Source organism: Mytilus californianus, unplaced genomic scaffold (genome assembly GCF_021869535.1).
Source record: "Mytilus californianus isolate M0D057914Y unplaced genomic scaffold, xbMytCali1.0.p SCAF_6, whole genome shotgun sequence".
NCBI lineage: Eukaryota > Metazoa > Mollusca > Bivalvia > Mytilida > Mytilidae > Mytilus > Mytilus californianus.
The window spans coordinates 38,001,234-38,023,756 of record NW_026262712.1 but is presented as its reverse complement, the minus strand read 5'-3'; the positions used below and the strand labels follow the sequence as shown (position 1 = coordinate 38,023,756).

Sequence of the window (22,523 nt, the reverse complement as noted above, 5' to 3'; positions counted from 1 at the left end):
TTACCCTTTTTGGTTTGTTTTTTTTTCAATTTTTAAAGACCATTTTTAGAACTCTGGCTTTATCAAAGAGACCAGTTATTATTGATGGAGAAAGCCCAAGTACCCGGAGACAACATCAGACCGTTGACAGGAAAACTGGCAATTCTTGTCAATTACTGTAATCGGGCTTGTATAGTTCGCACTGGTACATAGTCCGCACCCCCTTCTCCCCACGAAATTTCAGGTAAAAAAACTTTTTGTAACTGTTAGAAAAGGTCTAATGAAACCGTGTGCGGTCGTTTGCAGTATTTTCTTGGAAAAACCTATTTTCCATCACCAAACAGAAGCTGAAACTGCTTGTAAATGGTTCTAAAACACTTCACGCTGGTTAAAATAAGTCTAAATCACACAAAAAACAATTTAGAAACTTGTGTATGTTTAAACCGGAAGTTTGAAAAGCACGTGTAAAAGATGAAAAAACCTGGTGAGAGTCGAAATCCGTACATAATAGATATCACTATAATACGACTTTGAAAGTAAAACAGTTCCCTCCTTATGTAAAACAGTGTTTAATATATCTATCACATTAATGTTTGAAGGGTCTTAAGATAATACAAAACATATTTGTCAATAGGAAACACCAAAACAGAACAAATAATAACCGGTTACGTTTTGTAGTTTACAGTTGTCGTTTTTTACTTCTTTTGTACGATTTCATTCAAGCAGATACAATTTATATTTAGCAATGCATTGAAAAGAAAAGAGAATTTTGTAATGAAGCATTTCATTTTTAAATTTTTCAGTATTAATTTGATATTGAATAAAAATAACTTATTAATATGGATTGGGTAAAATTATTGGTTTGAAAAATGATAAGAGCGCCCTCTACAATGTCAATAACAAACATGGCGGAACATAAACAAACCACATCGCGAAATTGTAATTTTCTCTCTTATTTCTTGCTTATTGTACTCTATAGTCCACACTCCTGCTGTCAGGGTCAATTTTGGAGAATAAAACCGCGGACTATACAAGCCTTTTAACTGTAAGATAAGAGTCAAACACAATTTCAAAACTAGATACCTTATGGATACCTCATCTACTTTAAATTCGTTTATCTTATTTTAAATTCATTTATCTTATTTTAAATTTACTTATATCCAATATATCTTTTTCAAATATAAGAATTCTAGGGCTTCTTTTTTCTATTCATTTCTATGTTTTGTTAAGAAACAACTTAATCAATTTATCAAGTATATTGACATACATGTACTGTAAACTAAGAATATATATTTATAATGTATGACAAATTGAACTTAGATCCTTACTTTGAGAGGTATCTTCAACAGAAGAACTGGCTAAAGGTCTTGGAGAGTCCATCCCTGGTTGTCGTAGTAATTGCTGTATTATGGGATGGGCCGTTTGCTTAGTGTGTGATAACATTCTGAGACTGCTAAGTGACTGCTGATTTAACCCAGTGTAGTAAGTCTGACCTCCTGATGTGTGCAGCAGTAAATGACTAGCACTGCTTGTCACCAAGGAAACCATGTTTGGTGAACTCTGATCCGACTTGTTTGGCACTTGTGCTGATGTTGTAGTAGGTGTGGTTTCAGTTTTGCGCTTCTTAGACAAGCCTTGATCTTCAACATTGTTCGGTATAATTCGTCTCTTTCTAATCCTACCTCTTAAACTGATATCCCATTCTCCACAGTCTTCTGTTAAAAATAAAGTCAAAGGTCAAATAAAATTGAACTCTAAACTATCAATGCATCACTACTATTAAGGTAGGCAAAACTTTTTAATATGCGACTTTGTTTTTCTTTTGTCGATTATATTTCCATGAATCTATATATATGCAATTAGCAGTGCAGTTTAATTTTTATAAATGGTTGTAATTTAAAAAAAGATGTCATTTACAATATAGTGACAAACATATTTCACCTTTGGCAAAGTCCATTGATAAAAAAACTGTTTTATAAAATTAAAAAGTTGAATTTAAAACATGGTGAGCATCTAGAAATCATATTCATGAGAAGTCTTTGCTGCTATAAAGAAAATGTGAATAACAAGACTAGATGGCATACACCTTTGTGCTATTTAGTCCAATCTGGGGGAAAATGTAACTTCCTGTTCTGGTCAAGAGTTGCAAAAACAAAGGTCACCAGTAATCATGAGCTGAGGGAGGAAAAAGTTTAGAAGGTGAACATTTTAAGATTTTGATAAGTTTATGATCCAAATTTTTAAACACAGATTAAAGTCATTAAAATGCTTTGGTTGACTATGGTTTAAACATGCCTCTTTTCAAATTTCTATCCATAATTTATTGTTTAAACAGGGCACCAGATAGCTTCAACTGGTTTGTGACGCCATGAAAGTGTGAGAAATTTCAGAACTTATCCATGTTATCTGCAGTGGAATAAATACCAATAAGGTGTATTGTGAACTTCATTATAAATGGGACACTTTCCAAAGGTAGACAACTGCAAATATCTAAATGTGACACTTTATAAAAGGGAGACAACTGCAGTTTCAACATACCCGATGTTCTACTATCATCATTCTGTGACATCAAGAAATCTTTAGGAATACTTGGTTGTCGAGGCTTTTGTGCTGAATCTACATCCATGCCTGTATCTTCGGTAGCTGAGTTTGTTGATTCTGAGTGATCAGACTCCCAACCATCATCATCCTTTATAAGAAAAAGAAACATGTATTTATATAATTATGTCACAATAGGGCCATTCCATTAAAATGCATGTGGGAGGGTAGGAAGGGAAGTTTAATTATTGAATGTGGATCATGGGTCTTTTTTCAGTATGTGTCTATTACCATTATGCAAAATTATCTAAAAAATGGTTCTTGGTTGTAGGGATATTTTGAAAGACCCTTCCTACCCTCCCACATACATTTTAATGGAATAGCCCTAACCAGCAATTTGAGTTGTTAAAAATGTAAAAAAAATAAGTATGTTTCACCTGCTTTACAATAAAATCATAATAGTATTCTAATAAAACAAAACAACATATAACTGCAAGGCCGTCGGAAGGGAGGGTGTGAAGGGTGTGATCGCAACCCCTTTTTCAAAAAAAAATAAACAAGAGTAAAACTTAATGCCCCAACCGCTACGGCGGGGGCATAAAAAAAAATATAATAATAATTTTCAGGCACGGATCAGCACTTCCACAGGTTACTGTGATCATGCTGCTACAGAATAGTACACCTATGATACAGTTTGAGAGATCATCTTTGTTATTATTTATAGAATCAGCAAATTACATTTTTCTGGCTCCTTGGAATTGTTTGTTGGTTTTTTTTTCATTTGGAAATGTTCAACAACTTTTTCTCGCACTGTCATCTGTTTTTGATCGGAACTTACAATTAGTAATGTTATCATAACGTATGAAAAAGAATGGACATGGGTAAATGACATGAAGACATCACCAACCTACTCACTACATGCAATACAAAAAGAAATCGAGTGCTAATTTAACTGCTTGTTTCTTATTATCCATTATATTATGATAAGATACACATAGTTCATTCATAAAATTTGTCTTTTCAGTTTACTTTTATTATGAACACATGATTTGTTTATAATAAAAGTAAACTGGAAAGACATATGAAGCCATGTCATCTTTAAAATCTCCAAATAGAGCAGGATTAAATACAAGTAGGTCTATGTGTATATAAGAATGTATTGCTATATTTTATCCGGAATAATTGCGGAACAAAGGTGATGTGTGCATGGTCTCTGTCGTTATCATATGAATGAAATTGTAAAGTTGACTTCGAACGTTACCACTGTTATATTGATTTAAGCCAATAATATGTTGAAATAAGTAGTACCTTCAGTCAATCTATGGTTTATACGTTTTCCTCAAGTAAATATCAGCCAAATAACCGTTTAAAAGCATGTTGGAAGAGTATGGATATTCATGTATTTGATGTTCTTAAACGCATATAACCCTGAAATTGGCTTACTCATTTTAAAAAATAATCTAAACACCCACCCCCTTCACACCCCTCTTTAGAAAACCTTCCAACAGCCCTGAACTGCTGGTGTGAGATAGTACAAACCCCTTTGAAGTACCTCAAAAGTTTCCCTGACCAGAAAAACTTACATTGAACAATGTGTTTACCTAAGATTTAGTAGTAATTGACTTTGTCATTTGTTGCTGTTTATGGTTATTTGTTTTGTACATAAATCAAGAAGTGGATTTTCTTGTTCGAATGATTTTACATTTTGTCATGTCAAGACCTTTTATAGCTTGCTATGCAGTACAGGTTTTGCTAATTGTTGAAGGCTCGATGGTGGCCTATACTAGTAGATGCTAACATCTATGTCATTTGGTCTCTGATGGATAGTTGTTTCATTGGAATTAGCAATCATACCACATCTTCATATTTCTTATTTCATTTTAAAATTTCCCTACAGCTCACATTGATTTTGTAATTTTCAAATTCCAACTGATAATAATAATAGTCTTGCCAACTGACATAGACATGATAGATCTCTTCCAAGAATTTTAGAATTAAACAATTTATTAATAAATAAAAAAAAAAATCCCCTCAGAAATGATTAATTAAATCATTTAAAACATTTCTATAGCTTGAGCAGATATATATGATCCAATCAGTGTTTAAGACATATTTCATCTGTATATTAAATTCTTATATGTCCATACCTTTTCATCATAACATTCATACTCTTTCTTCATTTTGAGTCTAGCTTTCTTTGTGGCTTGAATGAGTTTTTGCTCCCATGGTTCTAACTCTTTCAGCAGGTAGCACAATCTGTTATGTAACTGGACTACACATCTTTTTCTTGCTGGAGGTTTAACAACCTAAATAAGTGCAAAAATTGTTAGTCACTACCATGACAACACTCAAACAAAAACAATTTTGTCATCATGGTCATGCAAAATAAAACTTTTGGATACTGTCTTTTAAGAAATTGATGTGCTATTTTTTTCTTTTATTATCAAAAAGAAAAAAACTATTGGATACTGTAATTTCAGATGTTAATGTGGTACGTTTTCTTGTATCAATTAAAAAATTTGAGATGCTGAAGATTGACACACCTAGTAAACATGGTAAAAGGGACATAACTCTGAAAAATCACTAGTAATATATATGGTTTAGGGGTGGATATCTCAACCATTTACAAGATATTAGAACATTTATTTCTATCATTCTCATAAGTTATATTTTATGCTTTTAAGTAACACAGATGATTATTAACAGATTATGTAAAAACATGGAAATTGGTCAAAAATCTTCTTTAAACGACAATAACTCCTTTAAGGAGTCATCTGATAATATTGAAGCAGATATAGATGGATCTTGACATTCTGAGCAGTTTTGCCTTTTCACAAGATGTTTAAAAAAATGTAACCACGGATGCTAAGTGATTGCAGCCACATGAGCTAACAATGCTGTTGGACATGAGAGAAATCTCAGACTAGATCTAAGATCATGATGAGATTGATAATCAACCTTTAAGCTTAACACACTATTTTAATACAACTGTCTTTTTTTAAGTAGTTAACCATTATCAAATGCATACCCTTGTTTTCTTTCCTCTGCCAACAGTATATGGTTCTGGTTCAGCAAATTTCTCCACCAAATTCCGTAGATCTTCAACACTTTCTGCTATCAACTCTAAAGGACCAATCTCTGGACCCTAAAATGATACACGGAAATCAAAACAAAAATGAAAATCTCGCTAACATAATGATGATCTTTCTCCATCCTATAACAAAAGTTTAAATACAATTGCAATGGCAGCGTCATCACGGTCAAGTTATTAGGAACCTAATTTTTAGGCGGCTCAGATGTGTTATTTGATTTGTTTGTGTTTTATATTAATGTTTCTATTTCTGATGACTTGTCACTTAATATCTTTACAAACTTTGGACTAACTGCCATGATTGCTTGTTAGTTTACCAATCATATCTTCTGATATATATATATGAGTTAATTTCATATATTGATATTAATTGTTGAAATTGAGTATCAATTGTTTTCTTATGTCATATAGAGCATGTACAAAGTTTTTAAATGAATTTGTTACTTGACATTTGGACTGATACTATTTGAAACTTGAAATGTTCTGATACAAGAGTTCCGAAAATGCCAGTTTTCCAATCTGCACAATATTTAGCATGTTTAGCATGTTTAATTGAGATAGTTTAATAGTACTTAATTGCCATCAATTTACAAAACTACCTATCTTGTGACCATAAGACATATATGTGCTATTTCAACTTACAGTGACCAAATCACTTTCATCCTCTTCATCATCTGATTCTGTAACTTCCTCCTTTATTTCTTCCATTTCTTCTTTCACTTCTGCTTGATCCTTCTTTTCTTCTTCTAAGTTGTTTTCTCTTTTCACTCCTGTCTGATCTTCCATTTCATCTTTAACCTCCTCCTTGACAAGGGACACCATGTTGTCTGTCTCAGTTACCCCATTACCTTGATTACCTTCTGGACCATTTTCATCCTTCTCTTTTTTTATTTGCAAATTTGAACATTCCTCAGTTTTCGCAGTTTTTAATTCTTCAGAATCCTCTTGCACTTTTAAGTCTATTGATTCATCATCCAATTTGTCTGAATTCTCCTCTTTTATTTCAACTTCAGTTACATCACAAGGTTCAGTTTTAACCTCTACAGTCCTTTCATCAAATGAATTATGCTCTGTGTCAGAGTTCAAACCATCAATACTAGCATGACAAGATGTGTTTTTCTTTAATGTCAATAACTTACTTTTATCCTCAAACTTTTCTTTATTGTCGGTTAACATCTTTTCCTCATCAAACTCAGTGTCCGTATCAGCACCATCACTTAATTCTTTACACGGAGTTGCTTCCCTTACAATAACTTCCTTTTCATCAATCTCCTTACATGGAGTTGTTTCCCTTGCTTTTTCATTCTTTTCACAAATATAAGCCTCAGATGAGACAGATTCTTGCAAGATATTGCCCACAGTTGATTGATCAGCAGAAGTTTTTGCTGCCAGATGTTGAGGAGAATCAGAAGTTTGCCTGTGATCAGATGGACTATCACATTTCACATTAAATGATGAATTCGTGTCACTGTCTTCAAACATTTTGTCACCCGTTTTCTGATCAAATATTCGGTTAAGCGTCATAATATCACTTTTATGTTGAGACGAATACTCTGAATTATTGCCATCAAAGGCACTATCTTGGCTGTCAATTTCTGAAAAATCGTTTGAAGTGCTACTATCCTCATTCAAGTCCACTGGTCTTGTTGTCGTGTAATTTTGATTACTACCCTCAAAACAACTAGTTTCTCGTTTTTGAATATCACACTCCTCGGAACTTATATTTTGTGTACTAGAACAAATACTGTTTGGATTTTCACTATTTGAATTTTGAGTTTTTGAGATCATTTCACTGTTTGATGATGAACAATCGCCCGTTTCATCAACAGGTTTATGGCACACATCACTATCGTCGTTTTCACTTAAACCATTGAAATTCTTTGCCAAATTTAACCCGTTAAAATCTGTACGACTAGTTTTTGTACCTTTCTTAAACTTATTCATATCTATAGAACCTGCATTGCTATTTTCTGAAAACGTACTTTCAAGGTCATAAGAATTTTCATTCACTAATGCAAGGTCATTATTCATTCTCATTGCACCATTATATCTTATTCTTCCCGATCTAGTTCGTTTAACACTCCATATATCATTACTATCTAATGAGGAAGTCTCACTGAAATTATCCCTGTCCATAATCCGGTTCCTGAGAATATTTTTAAAAGGAGTATTATTATCCACACCACTATCCGTGCATCCTTCTGGTTCTTCCGACTCACTCTTACATGTACTTTCACCTTCACTTGCTTCATCGTCTGTACTTTCAATTTCATCTTCATCAGTTGATGACTCTTCATTAGTTGTTACAGGTAAAACAGTTTTTGGTGTCTGGAAAAGCAATTGTTTTCAAAGGTTAAAACATGTATATAGAAGAAATCAGACCAGTCTTTAGACTTTTGGAAGTATTTTTTTTTGTCTCAATTCTTAACACCAAAAGACAAAACAAAATTCTTGTTTGGGACTAATCAACATGATGGAGGCCAAGTTCTCCAGGTACATTTAAAGTTTACAAACAAAATAAAAAACATCATTAAAAAAAGAAGAATGTGTCTGAGGACACAAATGCCCCTGTTCAAGCTTTGCAAAAAAGAAACGGGATGGAGGGACAGACGGTAAAGGGTAACACTTAATGTCCCTGTCACCTATGGCGGGACCATAAAAATTGTCATCACATTAAATTAAGTATGAAATAAAATTACAATTAACTGTATACATGGTATACTGCAAGTTTCTGGTGTCTTCAATGGACAGGTGTTCCTTGGAGCCATGTGATTCATTGATTTGCAGTAAAAATCAAAATGATTACTCATTACTAGCAATAGAAACTTATTTATACTTTATATGCCAATCAAATGGGAAAAGAATATTAGAATTAAGTTTCCATTGTGTCTTCATACTGTTTGTACCTCATTTTAGAAATTAATCAAAACAATTACAATTATGCTTGTCACTTGGCAAAATGAGAGACTGCATTCGGACTCAGTTAAGATTTGAGATTTACCATGTCATGTCTGAACACTATGGTTTCCTTTACCAAAATAAATGAAGGACACAGGTGCCCCCGCTTGAAAATCTACTGCAAATTCTGCTCTTTTTTCAATTTACAAAGGGACATAACTCAAGAACAGTGAAAGTGACGCCACCCAAATCCAAACTTGATGAGTATTTAGTAGTAATAAGTATTATGTTTAAGTTTTATAACATTTGGCAAACTAAAGTTAGACCAATGAAACTAATTTTGGGGTGGTCAGACGGATGTACAGATGGACAAGGGTAAAATTAATGCCCCCTCTGCCACTGTTGGGGCATAATCCATACGTCCTGACGGACAAGGGTAAAACTTAATGCCCCTTCCGCCACAGCGTGAGGATTAAAACTGTTTGCCATGCATAAAATTGTACAATGATGAAGATCTAACTTGTCAAAGGTCATAAAAGTTCTTCTGCCTCTTTTATTTAAAATTATTAAATTCATCAAATCAATAACAAAATATTTACTAGTTATTACACAAACAAATTTCCGTGCGTGTCCAAAATAGTAAAGTACAGTTTCAGGATCCAAAGCCAGTCCAAAATATTTTAGTTCAATCATTCAAAACTTTTTACTACCTGTCTTAGTCTAAATCTCAAACTAGCCAAAAATATATAGTAGAACCAGTTCTGACTATCTAATACCAGACTCTGAGCAAATCCCAAACATGCTCATAATTACAATAGCAGATTCAGTCTCGAATCTGATACCTGTCCCAGTCCAAATCAGTCTGAATTATCAAAGTGGAATCTGAATATCTAATACCTGTCCCTTCCAGATCCCAAACCATCCCAAAATATCACAAAAGATTGACACCGGACTGTCTTATACCTGTCTCAATCTACTTGGACGACTGGTAGATGGTGCTGGTATTTCTGATGCTAAGGTTTTCACAGTCTTTGGTTTTTTCTTAGGAATTGGTGTTTTCTCCTTACTCTTCGATCTGTCTCTTCTCTCTTTCTTCTGAAATGTAAAATATTTTGATAACTAATTCTTGTAAATTAAAGAGTAAAAAGAAAAAATCACTTTTAAAACCAAATATATATGCATTATGATTTTCTCTCACAGGAAGCAGACAGAAAATTCTTTAAGAATCTGGATGTCTTTCCATTTATTTTGTTAACACTGTCAGAATTTTGTCTGCATTTTAATTATATACTTTACATAAATGCTTTATAACAAAAATGTTATAATATCTGTGTAATACTTTAAATCAAGGCTCTTGAGCCTTTGTCGCTCACCTGCATATTCAATAATGGCCACATTTTAGTAAAAATCATTAAAGGGGAACAACTCTATTGAGAGTTAACTGACAATTTCAGTCATGTTGACATATTTGTATATCTGATCCTACTGATAATTTTTCCTTTCTAAAGTTTCTATTTATCTATTTATTTTTTATTGAAAAAATGTAAAAATATTACCCTTAAAGGGCAATAACTTCAATAACGACTGAACATTTCGACCATATGGCTTACTTGTAGATCTGGTCTTGCTGATCATTTGTGCTATTTAAAGTTTCTATCTATCTATTACAGTTATCAAGACAATAGGCAAATTTGGGAAAAAATTGTTTTCAAAGGGCAATAACTTCAATAAGGAGTCAACTTACAAATTTGGTTATGTTTGACTTATTTGTAGATCTTATCTTACTGATCATTTTTTGCTTTTTAAAGTTTCTACTTATTTATTAAAGTTTTTAAGATATTAGGTAATAAATGGGGAATGTGTCCATGGGACACAGATGATGCCCCTGCTTGCATATCATATAAAAGTTATAAAGGGACATAACTGAAGAATGGTAGAAGTGACGCTACCCAAATTTGTACTTGATCTGCATTTTGTGGTAATAAGTATTGTATAACATTTGGTTGAGGCAAACTAAAGTTAGAGAACGGAAACCAACTTTGGGACGTACGTACAGACGGACAAGGGTAAAACTGAATGCCCCCTCCGCTACAGCGGGGGCATAAAAATCGTCATTAAACATGTTACAGGGCAATAACTTAATAAAGATTCGTTTGATGATTTTGGTTATGTAGATCATCATTTAAAGGCAATAACTCCTATAAGATGTCGTCTGACAGTTTTGACTTACATCGACAATACTTAGAGCTCAACATTGTGAACATTTATGCTCTTTCTCTATCAATAGAAGTTTCCAAATTAATAAGCAAAACTTGCATTTTACTCCCATGTTCTATTTTATGCTGTGTCAGCCATCTTGGTTGGCAGGGGGTCATTGGACACATTTTTCAAACTAGATACCCCAATGAGGATTGTTGCCAAGTTTGGTCAAATTTGGCCTGGTGGTTTCAGAGAAGATTTTTGTAAAAGTTAACAGACCTTGATGACAATGGACACCAAGTGATGAGAAAAGCTCACTTGGCCTTTCAGCCAGGTGAGCTAAATATAGATCAATACACCTAAAAGTTAACCCAATATCATTAATTGTTGACATAGTTAGTTGTTGTTTAATGGGTGTGTGGTTTCATATATTTACATATACTGATTTTCTCTTCCTGGCTGACTTGGTTGTTTCTTCTTCTACATCATCCTCTTCCATCTCTTGCTCTGTTTCATCAAATTCTGGTTCGGGAATGTAAGCTTGTCTGTAGATACGGACATCAACTCCACAGAATTGTGGGAAATGAATATATGTATTGCCATCTGCATCTTCTCCTAGCTTGTATTCCTTCTGTTCATCAGGATACTGTGATTCAATGGTTTTTACTAACGATTCTTGATTTTCCTAAAATATATTTTATCATTTCATGAATTTATTGCAGTTTGTCCCAAAAAATAGAACTGACCAACCCATGTATGATTTTTTTCTCAATATATTGGACTCATAACATTGTCAATATAAAAATAAGAAGATGTGTTATGATTGCCAATGAGACAACTCTCCACCATATTCAAGGTCCTATTCATGATTTACCACCTTGCCATAACATTAATATGAACATGATGAATGCATAGTACTAATGCTGCTACTTCAAAGCTGAAACCAGTTTCCACAATTTACAAGCAGTATGGATCAAAACGATGTCTTTTTTTCTTCTTCATAAAAAATCTTCAAATAATGTTCATAATTTAAGAACCTTTGAGAGCACACTCACATACGCCACGCCCCCACATTGTCACTGGACAAACAAAATCTCACCAGATTCCTAAGTTCAAAGACTCATTACTCCTACAAAAGTCAACTAATAAAAATTAATTTCTTGAGGATATGCACATCTACATATTATGTCCCTATTATCTACAAAGTTGTATAAAATTCTGTTGTGTGGTTTCAGAGGAATTGTGATGACAAACTGTTGCAGAAGTATATTTAGGCCAAAAATCTTAAGTTCACAGGGGCATAACTCCTAGAAAAAAAATTGAATCATCATTTCATGTTGAAATGCACATCTACATATTATGTTCTTAGTATCTACAAAGTTACATAAAATTCTGTTGTGTGGTTTCAGAGGAATTGCGATGACAAACTGTTGCAAAAGTATATTTATACAAAAATCTCAATTCAAAGGGGCATAACTCCTAGGAAAAAAATTGAATCATAATTTCATGTTGAAATGCACATCTACATGTTATGTTCTTCTTATCTACAAAGTTTCATAAAATTCTATTGTTTGGTTTTAGAGGAATTGCAATGAAAAACTGTTGTAGTAGTATATTTAGGCCAAAAATCTAATTTCAAAGGGCATAACTCCTAGGAAAAAATAGAATCATAATTTCCTGCCAATATGCACATCCACATAATATGTCTTTATTTTCTAGAAAGTTTCATGAAGTCTGTTATGTGGTTTCAGAAGAGTTGCGATGACGAGAACGGACTGATGGACTGACTGACAGACGGACGGATCAAAAACATTATACTTTGTTCCGTGGGGTATAATAAAGTTTCTGGTCATCAGACAAAATGAGTTTTGCAAAAGTCTCATGGACCCCTACAACAAAAGCGAGACTAAATTGGTCTGCACAAATTACCAATAGATATTCATGTTAATAAATCTGAGTAAAATATCCCGTTTTATGTTCATGTTGAATGATTTGGATTATCGCATGAACTCCTCCTTTAAATCCTTCATAAATTTCTATATGCACTACTAAAGATACTTTTGACAAATTAAGAATCTTACCACCACATTGTCACATAAGCTCTTCAATATCCAAACTTTCTTGTACAAACTTAGCTCATGGAATTTCCTCCTCCTCAATGGATTTTTCTTCCCTGTTTAAATAAAATTTAACTCTCAATTTCTTGGTATATCAAATTAATCATAATCCTATTCAAAACTATTTATATACGTCTACATTCTATTTATTTTAATCTAATACCTCCATCAAGTAAAATTTAAAAAAAAAGAAATCATTTAAATATCAAGCATTCTGACAGTATTGCATGGCAATACATATTCGCCCACCGGTTAAAATTTCATTATACTGATCTATAACTTGTCATTATAAAACTACATACCAATAATCAAATCAATATCTTCAAGCATGACCAAAAAAAGGGTGGAAAACTGATTATTTGGGTGAATTTTCTAAGTCCAAGGACCATAACTCTACACAAAATCATCAGACCGGAACAAAATTCATACTTGATCTGTAACTTGTCATGATACCACTATGTACCAATTATCAAATCAATATCTTCAAGCATGAAGAAAAAAAGTGTGGAAAACTTATTTTCTGAACTGACGGATGGACAGACAGAGTGAGTGCAAACCTAAAGTCCCCTTCAACTTCGTCGGTAGGGGACTTATAAGGTCCTATTCAAGAATATATAAACCCCTGTTTTTTATGTTTAATTTTTTCAATATTTGCAGGGTTTCCACTGACAGTTGCCATTATCACATTTGTGGAGAAAAAAATATGTAACAAAAATATTACACAATTGGTGAAAATTTATTGCGAAAGAATTTTAACAGATCCACATTATCCATCTTATTTATTTTCTAAAGCTTTTATTTGTTTGCAAAAGGGAAAATAAGTTGGTGGAAAAAAAAATATTCGTTTTAGCGAAAGTGTCTGTGAAAAAGAAAATTGACCCAGGGTAAACCCTGAATATTTGTCGCATATTATATGGAGAAAAGTACTGAAAGGAATTATAGAGTTAACATACAGATAATCAAACACTTGCATTCTACAAGGTTTTACTGTTGTTTGTAAATATTGGAATTCATTATCACTTTGCTTCAAACTATCCAAACAATATCAAAGAAATTTGAAATAATAAACATGATAAACAGTTTAACATTTTGTGCTGTACCGATTCATTACAACCAGAAACTTACCAACAACTTGAAACAGGTATGGATCTATACCAAATTTGTCAGCTACCTAAAATGTATAAAAAGTTCCAATATATAACACGCAACTGTAGTTCATTTTTCTCTCCATCAAGTTTTGTCATTGGTTTATAGAAAAGTACTAAAGATGTTTAGCTGTTGTATTCCTTGTTGTATAGGAGATATTACACAGGTGATTTTTGTTAGTGTATATTTACAGTCTTTGATTGGTTTTTTCCTGAATTCCGATAATTTTAATTTTGTGCAATGATAAGAGGCTAGCAACAATGCTTGATAAAGCGATACAAAAAAAAACCTCCTTTTTTTGCAGAACACTTAATCTCTGCAATAAAAAATTCCAACAGTCACCATATTTGCCCAGCAAGTATTTACTATAAAGTGTGAAAATATAGCCATCTCCAGTGTAGCTTCTGTTTTATGTCATTTTTTTGTTTTCTCACATTTGTACTGTCTTATTAGTACACATTTACCTATTATGGTCAAATATCCAAAATCTAAATACATACACGGTTAGATTCAGCATATCAATGAACCCCAATAGTTCAATTTTTGTTAAAATCAAACTAAGTTTAATTTTGGACCCTTTGGACCTTAATGTAGACCAATATGAAAATGGGACCAAAAATTAAGAATCTAAATACACAGTTAAATTCAGCATATCAAGAACCCCAATATTTCAATTTTTGATGAAATCAAACCATATCATTATTATTTGCTTTTATGTATAAATAAAAAATAACCAACTTAAAATGAAAAAAAATAAAATGCTTCGCTGGGGCGCAGCTTGATACGACCGCAGAGGTCGAACCCTGAACAGTTTGGGCAAGTATGGACACAACATTCAAGCTTGATACAGCTCTGAATTTGGATTGTTATTAAATATTTGACACAGCATAGGTTTCTGACACAGAAATAATGTGGTCTAAGAACTTGAATTTTTTTAATTTACCTATTATAGTCCAATGTCCAAAATCAAAATACATGGTTAGATTCAGCATATCAAAGAACCCCATATTTTCAATTTTTGTTGAAATCAAACAAAGTTTAATTTTGAACCCCAACTTGGACAAACTTGAAAACTGGGCCCATAATCAAAAATCTAAACACATGTTTAGATTCAGCATATCAAAGAACCCCAAGAATTCAATTTTTGCTAAAATCAAACTAAGTTTAATTTTGGACCCTTTGGACCTTAATGTAGACCAATTTAAAAAACGGGACTTAAAATTAAAAATCTAAATACACGGTTAGATTTGGAATATCAAAGAACCCCAAGAATTCAATTTTTGATGAAATCAAACAAAGTTTAATTTTGGACCCTTTTGACCTCAATATGAACCAATTTGATAGCGGGGCCCACAAATAAAAAATCTAAATTCATGGTTAGATTCAGCATATCAAAGAACCCCATATAGTCAATTTTTGTTGAAATCAAAAAAAGTTTAATTTTGGACCCCAACTTGGACCAACTTGAAAACTGGGCCCATAATCAAAAATCTAAACACATGTTTAGATTCAGCATATCAAAGAACCCCAAGAATTCAATTTTTGTTAAAATCAAACTAAGTTTAATTTTGGACCCTTTGGACCTCAATGAAGACCAATTTAAAAAACGGGACCCAAATTAAAAATCTAAAAACACGGTTAGATTTGGCATATCAAAGAACCCCAATAATTCAATTTTTGATGAAATCAAACAAAGTTTAATTTTGGACCTTTTGACCTCAATATGAACCAATTTGATAGCGGGGCCCACAAATAAAAAATCTAAATACATGGTTAGATTCAGCATATCAAAGAACCCCATATATTCAATTTTTGTTGAAATCAAACAAAGTTTAAATACTGGACCCTATCTTGGACCAACTTGAAAACTGGGCCCATAATCAAAAATCTAAACACGTTTAGATTCAGCATATCAAAGAACCCCAAGAATTCAATTTTTGTTAAAATCAAACTAAGTTTAATTTTGGACCCTTTGGACCTTAATGTAGACCAATTTAAAAAACAGGACCCAAAATTAAAAATTTAAATACACGGCTAGATTTGGAATATCAAAGAACCCCAAGAATTCAATTTTAGATGAAACCAAGCAAAATTTAATTTTGGACCCTTTTGACCTCAATATGAACCAATTTGATAACGGGGTCCACAAATAAAAAATCTAAATACATGGTTAGATTCAGCATATCAAAGAACCCCATATATTCAATTTTTGTTGAAATCAAACAAAGTTTAATTTTGGACCCCAATTTGGACCAACTTGAAAACTGGGCCAAAAATCAAAAATCTAAATAAATGTTTAGATTCAGCATATCTAAGAACCTCATATATTCAATTTTTGCTAAAATCAAACAAAGTTTAATTTTGGACCCTTTGGACCTTAATGTAGACCAATTTGAAAACTGGACCCAAAATTAATAAAATGCTTCGCTGGGCGCAGCTTGATACGACCGCAGAGGTCGAACCCTGAACAGTTGGGGCAAGTATGGACACAACATTCAAGCTTGATACAGCTCTGAATTTGGATTGTGATTAAATATTTGACACAGCATAGGTTTCTGACACAGAAAGAATGTGGTCTAAGAACTTCAATTTTTTTAATTTACCTATTATGGTCCAATGTCCAAAATCAAAATACATGGTTAGATTCAGCATATCAAAGAACCCCATATATTCAATTTTTGTTGAAATCAAACAAAGTTTAATTTTGGACCCCAACTTGGACAAACTTGAAAACTGGTCCCATAATCAAAAATCTAAACACATGTTTAGATTCAGCATATCAAAGTACCTGAAGAATTCAATTTTTGTTAAAATCAAACTAAGTTTAATTTTGGACCCTTTGGACCTTAATGTAGACAAATTTAAAAAACGGGACCCAAAATTAAAAATCTAAAAACACGGTTAGATTTGGCATATCAAAGAACCCCAATAATTCAATTTTTGATGAAATCAAACAAAGTTTAATTTTAGACCCTTTTGACCTCAATATGAACCAATTTGATAGCGGGCCCACAAATAAAAAATCTAAATACATGGTAAGATTCAGCATATCAAAGAACCCCATATATTCAATTTTTGTTGAAATCAAACAAAGTTTAATTTTGGACCCCAATTTGGACCAACTTGAAAACTGGGCCAAAAATCTAAAATCTAAATACATGTTTAGATTCAGCATATCAAAGAACCCCATATATTCAATTTTTGTTGAAATCAAACAAAGTTTAATTTTGGACCCCAACTTGGACCAACTTGAAAACTGGTCCCATAATCAAAAATCTAAACACATGTTTAGATTCAGCATATCAAAGAACCCCAAAAATTCAATTTTTGTTAAAATCAAACTAAGTTTAATTTTGGACCCTTTGGACCTTAATGTAGACCAATTTAAAAAACAGGACCCAAAATTAAAAATCTAAATACACAGTTAGATTTGGCATATCAAAGAACCCCAATAATTCAATTTTTGATGAAATCAAACAAAGTTTAATTGTGGACCCTTTTGACCTCAATATGAACCAATTTGATAGCGGGCCCACAAATAAAAAATCTAAATACATGGTAAGATTCAGCATATCAAAGAACCCCATATATTCATTTTTTGTTGAAATCAAACAAAGTTTAATTTTGGACCCCAATTTGGACCAACTTGAAAACTGGGCCAAAAATCTAAAATCTAAATACATGTTTAGATTCAGCATATCAAAGAACCCCATATATTCAATTTTTGTTGAAATCAAACAAAGTTTAATTTTGGACCCCAACTTGGACCAACTTGAAAACTGGGCCCAAAATCAAAAATCTAAACACATGTTTAGATTCAGCATATCAAAGAACCCTAAGAATTCAATTTTTGTTAAAATCAAACTAAGTTTAATTTTGGACCCTTTGGACCTTAATGTAGACCAATTTAAAAAACGGGACCCAAAATTAAAAATCTAAATACACGGTTAGATTCGGCATATCAAAGAACCCCAACAATTCAATTTTTGATGAAATCAAACAAAGTTAAATTTTGGACCCTTTGGACCTCAATGTGGACCAATTTAAAAACGGGGCCCAAAATCCAAAAACTTAATACACGGTTAGATTCAGCATACTAAAGAACCCCAAGAATTCAAGAATAAAACCCCATTGAAATTGATCAAGAAATAAGCAATTTATACGAAGTATCTTCTTTTGCACAATACTGTGCAATTGAATATTTCTTGCTATTGCGCAATACTGTACAATTGACAATTTCTTGCTATTGCGCAATATTGTGCTATTGGATATTTCTTGCTATTGCGCAATACTGTTAAATTGAAGATTTCTTGCTATTGCGCAATACTGTGCAATTGAAGATTTCTTGCTATTGTGCAATACTGTGCAATTGAAAATTTCTTGCTATTGCACAATACTTATTATATAATAATTTACACATCCTGTTTGGTGTGTATCTCCTACCATATCATTATTATTTGCTTTTAAATATAAATCAGAAATAACCAACTTAAAATGGAAAATTTTAAAAGAAAAAAAAAAGGAATAAAAAGAAAAAAAAAAAAAAAAAAAAATCCCCCCCCCCCAATTTTTTGAACCACCTTATGATTCATCACCCCCAAACTCAATCCCAACCTTCCCTTTGTGGTATGGTACCTTGCAGTACAATTTCAGAGAGATCCATACACTTGAACACAAGTTATTGTCTGGAAACTAGAAAAATGCTTATATTTGGCCCCTTTTTGGCCCCCAATTCCTAAACGTTTCGGGCAATTACCCCCAAACTCAAACCCAGCTTTCCCTTTGTGATATGGAACCTTGTAGTACAATTTCAGAAATATCCAAACACTTACACACAAGTTATTGTCATGAAACTAGAAAAATGCTTGTTTTTTGCCCCTTTTTTGGCCCCTAATTCCTAAAATTTTGAGGCAATTACCCCCAAAATCAATTACAGCCTTCCCTTTGTGATATGGAACCTTGTGGTACAATGTCAGAGAGATCCATACACTTACACACAAGTTATTGTCTGAAAGTTACAAAAATGCTTATTTTTGGCCCCTTTTTGGCCCCTAATTCCTTAACTGTTGGTACCATAACCCCCAAAATCAATCCCAACCTTCCTTTCGTGGTATTGAACCTTATGGTGAAATTTCATGGAGATCCCTTAACTTAAACTAAAGTTAGAGTGCGAAAACCAATGTGTCTTCGGACGACGCCAACGTCATACCAATATACGACCAAAAAATTTTTAATTTTTGCGGTCGTATAAAAATCTAAATACACTGTTAGATTCGGCATAACAAATAAATAAATGTGATCAAAGATTTTACAAATCTAATGCGCCATACTGTGCAATTAAAGATTACTTCTTGAAATTTTTCAATATTTGAAATTTGAAAAAAAAATAATATTTGAAGAATAATTCTTTTTAATTTCTGAAATCTGAAATGAGAAAAAATTGACCCCCCACAATTTCTTTTTATTCCCCCCCCCTTTTTTTCCCCAAAAAAATTCTTTCCCTCAAGATATGGTCATAATCTCAATTCAAATTTCCAATGGAGTTGGCAACCATAATTACCCATTTAAATTTACCATAGTGCTAACTTAATCTATTTTATAATAGAATTAAAAATATAGTGTCAAATCTTTCATATGGATTTTTTTGTAAAAAAAAAAGATGCAACATTTGCAGATATTTTTACTGGTCTTCCTTTATAAATATGCATTTCTTTAAACATAATTTAAAAGCAGTGTAAGGGAAGTAACCAAAACGTTGTATTTGGATTACCTCCCTTACACTGTTTTAAATTATCTTTATTGTTCATTAACCATTACTTTATACATAATTTAAAAGCAGTGTAAGGGAGATAATTTCAATGATGTATTTGATTTATCTCCCTTACACTGCTTTAAATTATGTTTTGTACTAAAGTATTTGTCCATTAACCAGGACAACCTTTGTTTTTCCCCCTTTGTTGCCCCTAATTCCTAAACGGTTTGAGCCATAACCCCCCAAAGCAAATCCTAACCATCCCTTTGTGGTATGGAAACTTGTAGTATAATTTCAGAGAGATCCATACACCGTTCCACAGTTATTGTCTGGAAACTAGAAAATGCTTATTTTTGGCCCCTAATTCCTTAACTGTTGGTACTATAACCCCCAAAATCAATCCCAACCTTCCTTTTGTGGTATTTAACCTTATGGTCAAATTTCAAAAAGATCCATTCACTTAAACTAAAGTTAGAGTGCGAAAACCAATGTGTCTTTGGACGACGACGCCGACGTTATACCAATATACGACCACAAAATTTGTTTGCGGTCGTATAAAAATGAAAAAATGAAAAAAAATCCCCCCCCCCCCCAATTTTTTGAACCCCCTTATGATTCATCAAACTCAATCCCAGCCTTCCCTTTGTGGTATGGTACCTTGCAGTACAATTTCTGAGAGATCCATACACTTGAACACAAGTTATTGTCTGGAAACTGTAAAAATGCTTGTTTTTAGGCCCCTTTTTGGCCCCAAATTCCTAAACGTTTAGGGCAACAAGCATTCTGAGAGTATTGCATGGCAATACATAGTCCCCTACCGAGTAAAAATTACATTATACTGGAACAAAATGCTCACTTGTTCTATAACTTGTCATGATGTAAACAAAAAGTAAATATCAAGTCATTATATTTAAGCATGACTAAAAACAGTGTGAATAACTGATTATATGAGTGAATTTTTCAAGTCCAAGGACCATAACATGCAGAAAATTATCAGACCAAAACAAAAATTTTAACATGATCTGGAACTTGTCATGATAAAACTATATACCAATATCAATCAATATCTTCAAGCATGATGAGAAAAAGTGTGGAAAACACTCTTAACATTGGATATGAATAATAGGTCTCTAAAATTAGATATGATGTAATACAATGTATATCTATTTTCGAATTATAATCAAATATAATTAATAGTTCCAAATATTTTTTCTTTCATTTGTCACAAACTAATATAGATTTGTAACTTATCTATAAAGTGTCAACAACTTTTATCTACACAATGTTATGCAATGAAATACATACCTTAATAAAAATAGATTATTATCTAATTAAAGGATTTCACTTAATAATATTTTTTTTTATATATATAGCATTCAGAAAATTAGTTAATACAAAATAACAAACAAACAAACTGGCACATATTTTTCAAACAATTTACTAAAGAATTTCTTTAAAACAAGAGGCTCTCAAGAGCCTGAATCGCTCACCTGTTATTTTTTTTTGCTTAAATCTTTCATCAATGATTATTTTTGCTTTTTACCCATATGTTCCATTTTAGCCATAGTGTATATGTTTCTTGAGGTACAAGGAAATGAAATACAAAATTTATACTAGATTCATTTGAGAAGATTTTTAAAGTTAAAAAACATAAAACAACTTGTGTAAAATTCTCCTTAAAGGGCAATAACTCCTTAAGGGGTCAATTGACAATTATGGTCATATTGAAATTTTTTGTAGATCTTACTTTGCTGAACATTTTTGCTGTTTACAGTTTATCTTTATCTTCAATAATATTCAAGATAATAACCAAAAACTGCAAAATTTCCTTAAAACTACCAATTTAGTGGCAGCAACCCAACAATGGGTTGTTAGGTGTGTCTGGAAATTTCAGGGCTGATAGATCTTGACCTTTTGAACATCTAACCCCATGTCAGATTTGCTCTAAATGCTTTAGTTTCTGAGATATAAGCCAAAAACTGCATTTCACCCCTATGTTCTATTTTTAGCCATGGCGGCCATGTTTGCTGATGGATCAAAATTTCGGATACAATTCATAAACTAGATTCCTAAAGGAACATTCATTCAAAGTTAAGAAGTATTAGGCACAATAGTTTCAGAAGAGAAGATTTTTAAATGTTAGCAAACTTGATGAACACATTGCGTAAAATTGTCTTTAAAGGCCAATAACTCCTTAAGGGGTCAATTGACAAATTTGGTCATTTAACTTTTCTGTAGATCTTACTTTGCTGAACATTATTGCTGTTTACAGTTTATATCTATCTATAATAATATTCAAGATAATAACAAATAAAATGCAGGGCGCAGCTTGATACGACCGCAGAGGTCGAACCCTGAACAGTTGGGGCAAGTATGGACACAACATTCAAGCTTGATACAGCTTTGCAATTGGATTGTGATTAAATATTTGACACAGCATAGGTTTCTGACACAGAATGAATGTGGTCTTAGAACTTAAAAATTTTAAATTTGACATTCACCTATTATGGTCCAATATCCAAAATCTAAATACATGGTTAGATTCAGCATATCAAAAAACCCCAATAATTCAATTTTTGATGAAATCAAACAAAGTTTAATTTTGGACCCTTTGGACCTCAATGTGGACCAATTTAACTAGAGGCTCTCAAGAGCCTGTGTCGCTCACCTGTATTTACTGATGCTTTGGAAATCATGTAAAATAAGGTTAAAATCATAATTAATAGTATTAGATATTAGATATTATAATGATATATAAGATAATAACAAAAAACCGCAAAATTTTTGTAAAATTACTAACTCA

The 22,523-nt window shown here is 32.4% G+C and overlaps 1 protein-coding gene and 1 long non-coding RNA gene across 2 annotated transcripts in view; both read right to left on the bottom strand.

Moving 5' to 3' along the window:
* LOC127705427 (uncharacterized protein KIAA2026-like) overlaps positions 1 to 22,523 on the bottom strand; it is an 81,592-nt gene that overhangs the window by 10,092 nt on the left and 48,977 nt on the right. The window contains exons 7-15 of the mRNA XM_052209741.1: positions 13,948 to 13,993; positions 12,787 to 12,878; positions 11,142 to 11,390; positions 9,470 to 9,601; positions 6,251 to 7,936; positions 5,546 to 5,662; positions 4,665 to 4,823; positions 2,518 to 2,668; positions 1,308 to 1,694 (exon numbers count right to left, since the gene is read on the bottom strand). Of these exons, the coding sequence (XP_052065701.1) occupies positions 1,308 to 1,694; positions 2,518 to 2,668; positions 4,665 to 4,823; positions 5,546 to 5,662; positions 6,251 to 7,936; positions 9,470 to 9,601; positions 11,142 to 11,390; positions 12,787 to 12,878; positions 13,948 to 13,993 (3,019 nt within the window). The remainder of the gene's footprint in view (positions 1 to 1,307; positions 1,695 to 2,517; positions 2,669 to 4,664; positions 4,824 to 5,545; positions 5,663 to 6,250; positions 7,937 to 9,469; positions 9,602 to 11,141; positions 11,391 to 12,786; positions 12,879 to 13,947; positions 13,994 to 22,523) is intronic.
* LOC127705431 (uncharacterized) overlaps positions 14,715 to 22,523 on the bottom strand; it is a 31,649-nt gene continuing 23,840 nt past the window's right edge. The window contains exon 4 of the long non-coding RNA XR_007983875.1: positions 14,715 to 14,911. This is a non-coding gene — a long non-coding RNA (uncharacterized LOC127705431). The remainder of the gene's footprint in view (positions 14,912 to 22,523) is intronic.